The 3,693-nt window shown below is 39.8% G+C and overlaps 1 protein-coding gene across 2 annotated transcripts; it reads right to left on the bottom strand.

The window, feature by feature from the left end:
• Window positions 1-512: 512 nt before the first annotated feature.
• Window positions 513-3,275, bottom strand: LOC114397549. 2 transcript variants are annotated; one of them, XM_028359634.1, is made up of 5 exons: window positions 2,827-3,275; window positions 2,341-2,688; window positions 1,895-2,240; window positions 1,517-1,639; window positions 513-1,315 (listed from the first exon to the last, which is right to left on the bottom strand). In XM_028359634.1, exons 1-5 carry the CDS (start codon window positions 3,091-3,093, stop codon window positions 1,197-1,199), a joined length of 1,203 nt encoding a protein of 400 aa, XP_028215435.1. In that variant the 5' UTR covers window positions 3,094-3,275; the 3' UTR covers window positions 513-1,196. The 2 variants fall into 2 exon arrangements, with proteins under 2 accessions (XP_028215435.1, XP_028215434.1); XM_028359633.1 differs by having other exon boundaries at window positions 1,895-2,246; window positions 2,827-3,274.
• Window positions 3,276-3,693: the final 418 nt, after the last annotated feature.

Genomic DNA, 3,693 nt, shown 5'->3' with positions numbered 1-3,693 from the left:
ACACGTGTTAAAGTCACCCACATGGACCATTCCAAACCCATTTGCACCGAAGCTTCCCTCCCAAGCTAGCTATAGCCTAATCCTCCAAAGCATAATATATCTAATGTTTTATATGTAACTCATGTTGGACCCATGAAGACGCTCTCACTAGCTTTTTCTTGCTTCTACATTTATTTTTTATAATTAGAGTCCCCAATTGGTTCGGCAATTTTATTAAATTTTACACACATCCAGCTGCAACCACTCCTTGGACAAAGTGAAAGCCACTTTTAAATTGTACTGCAAAAGCAACCACGCCTTCAGTGAGATACATCTTACAAGAAACCCTTTTCACAATTCCACAAAATAATTATTATAAATACATCAAAAACTGTTTTAATTAATTGGTTATTTTTGTACCAATGCAAAAAGTGGTTTATTTGAATTTTGAATCTATCAAGAACAAAGGGGCTTAAATTAGTAAAACTGGAGAAGGCTAAAAAATACTAGTAAGGCTACAGAACACATCATTGTCCACAAATGTAAAACGAGATAGTGAAAATTCCTTGCATTATTATTTATTGTAGTAAAGTAATGCGGGTGGACAGGTTGGAATCAGATGTTACTTCTGACAAGTATTCCCCCAAAATGATTCCACTGTGATTCAACAATTGGAAGGAGCCGTAATCCCTCTGCAAATATGGTCCAGCCCCTTCCAAATTGCTTTGTTTATTTTTACCCTAAAGCACCAAATAAAAAAGGGTAAAAATTTGACCCATCCACCGTTTTTGTCTTTCCCTTGTTGTGACTTTCGAAGCCCATCAAAAAGAACAAAAGTAACTTGATATCACTGGCAATTTCAGCACTGTTGCAGCATTGCTAGCTTCTTTTTTTTTCATAGGCTCCTAATATTATTATAACCCCTCTACAACTGTAACCAACCAAGCCAACACAAAAAAAATAAAACCATCTTATGTTTTCCAACCAAGTTTTTTCCTTTTTCATTAAACTTCCTTTTTTAACCCCAATTGCCAACAAAAAACCTATTTCTTCTTCTATAAACCTATTCCCCTCCTGTAGAAGACTACTACTACATTTTCATTTCTACCCCCCCTTCCTTCAACCCCCTACCATTTTTCCTAAATCACCCCCACCCCAAAAAAAGATTAAAAAAACACTATTCCCCACCCTAACAAGCAAAAGATTTATCATCATTATCAGTATGTCCACTCCTGTGGCAGCCTAATCTCATGGTACACTGCTGGCTGAGATTTGAGGTTGCGCTTCTGTTGTTGAGAAAGGACATAATTACTCCTCTGCCTGGAAACAGCTGCACCTGGATGAACAAAAAGCCAAAGATACACAGCTCAACAAACCAAACATTTTAGGATTTTATACACTACAAAGAAAAAACAAAACAAAAGGATTTCACAATCACAGGTAAACCAAACATTTTGGAATTTTTTACGTTAAGAAAAAACAAAACAGGATTTTCAAAGGGCAAATATACAACCACAAAGTGTAGAAAAATATTTACCATTTTCCATGTTGGAACTAGCATTAAATCGTTGTAAGTGTTGCGGCTGGCCAGCCATCATGTCATCAAGATTCAGATTTAGGGCCTGTGCCACTCTGGTCGGAACCAGCACAGTTGAACAAGCTGCAAAGACACAAGAATAACATTTTTTAGGTTAAAAAACACCTATGAACATTAACAATTAACATGATTGCAATCAAAACAAAAGGCCATGACTAGGACAGAACATAGCAGAGATTTAATAACCAATAGCAGCCAACATTTATTACAATATTCAACAACCGGTAAACCTCTTAAACAACCCTAATTAATTGTCAACGACCACAATAAAACATTAAATGCAACGCAAAACCTCGAAGATGTGTTTGTGTAATTCACCTTGCTTCTTTCGTGGCTCTGGGGTATCAACTCGCCGAGGGAGGAAAACACCGGTTCCAGCACATTCTCTTCTCCCAGAAGGGTTTCCGAGAAACACAGCCCTCATGCCAGAACCATAATTCTGGTTCTGCTGCTTCGCGTGCTGCAGAGGAGGCCATGCAGATGCAGACAAACCCAAAGGCCTAACATTTCTTCCACCAACACTGTTGTTAACATCATTGTTCCTCCCTCTATTGTGAACCATTTGGTTGTTCTGTTGTTGCCTCTGAGAGTAAACCCCACCACATTGCTTCTGTAAATTCCACACCGAGTTCTGCTGCTTTGCCAGCTGTTGCTGTCTCAACATCTGAAACTATCACGACAAAAAATAAAAGTAAGATTAAGATACAAGAAAGGAGAATGAAAAATTGTAGAAAAAACTTAAGAGTGTGATTGGATTTTCTTACTTGTGCTATCTGCAATTGCTGGTGAGAAAGTGAGTGTTGTTGCGTGTAGAAACCACCCATATCAGGGTTTGGCGTTGAGGTGGTGGTTTTGGAGGGTAAAGGGATGACTGGAGAAGGTTTTCTTTGGGGAATGAGGTTTCCATTTTGATGGTTGAAAGCATAACCTTCTTGCTTCAACCTCATCCTCTCAACTTCCCCTGCAGCCGCATGCAGCAGATCCCAAGTGGTCTTCGCAGAGGACAACTTGCAAACACCATCAGGGCTTCCCTGGCTCGACCCTTTGCCGCAACCACACCCACTTCCGAACGCGCAAAGCGTCGATTGTGGAGAACTAGACACAAACCGACCCTGCAATATAGCCCAAACAACAAAAAATCAGAAACAAACATTAAAAGAAAAAGAAAACTCCGAAATAACACTCACGGTCCCACACCGAACAAAAGAGAAAGAAAGTCAAGAGTTATATCATATATTTATATATCATACCGCAGACTTGGTATCAGATTGAAGAGAGGAGCGAGTTAAGCGGCGAGTTAACTCAGCGACGAGTTGCTCCTCCTCGTCGCTCTCGGTCTCACTGGAGCCACCAACGGTAGAATCAACTGGGGAACCGTACGGCCACTCGGAGGGGAACAAAACAGTGTCGTCGGGCAAAGATGGGAACTTTGCTTCAAAGGGTGTCGGCAAAACGTCGTCGTCGGCGAGGAACTGCGGCGGGAGCCAGAACTCGCCGTCGTCCAAGTTCTCAGCCATGAGGAAAAGAGAGAGAGATAAAATATCGAAAGAGAAAAGATCTTTGGGAGGAAGAGAGAGTGTGTGAGGGGATTTTGCTGATTCGTGAAGATTTTAAAAGGTATGATGGTGTGTGCAGAAACTGAAGGGTCCCATCGAAACGCAAAAGAGAGTGTGGGAGAGAGAAATTAGGGAGTGTGTGACGAGAGAAGAGGGTGTATTTGTAGAGACAAAGTGAGAGGAAAGGGCGGTGCTGGGAAGCTCACGCGTGTGATCGAGAGTGGGATACACGCGCAATAATAAAGAAAAAAAATAAAAAATACTCAAAACAGTGTGTAAAGAAATGATTTTGTGCCTGTTCGGCGAAGAGTCTTGTCCTATCAACTTTTTTTCTTACGCCGGACAGATTTTTAAGGAAGAAATTTTCATTTATTTACATACCTTAAAATTTAATTATATTGGATTTTATATTGTTTTCCCTTTTTTTAATATTACGCGTGCCAGCCAGTTGCTACTCACAATTTTTTCATATACATCGTGACATTTCACATAAAGATTGTGTTAATAAATACTTGTATGATATATATAGTGTTACTTTGTTGTAAAAATCAAGAAAAAATT

The sequence above is a fragment of the Glycine soja genome, chromosome 18 (assembly GCF_004193775.1).
Source record: "Glycine soja cultivar W05 chromosome 18, ASM419377v2, whole genome shotgun sequence".
NCBI lineage: Eukaryota > Viridiplantae > Streptophyta > Magnoliopsida > Fabales > Fabaceae > Glycine > Glycine soja.
Note: the sequence above shows the minus strand (reverse complement) of the source record. Positions and strands in the feature narration are given on the sequence as shown.

Coding starts and splice junctions, on each gene's coding strand:
- LOC114397549 (XM_028359633.1), bottom strand. CDS start 3,093: ATGGCTGAGAACTTGGACGACGGCGAGTTCTGGCTCCCGCCGCAGTTC. Junction 1,640..1,894: donor AGAGCCACGAAAGAAGCAAG/GTGAATTACACA, acceptor GTGTCTTTGCAG/CTTGTTCAACTGTGCTGGTT. Junction 1,316..1,516: donor TAGTTCCAACATGGAAAATG/GTAAATATTTTT, acceptor TTGTTCATCCAG/GTGCAGCTGTTTCCAGGCAG.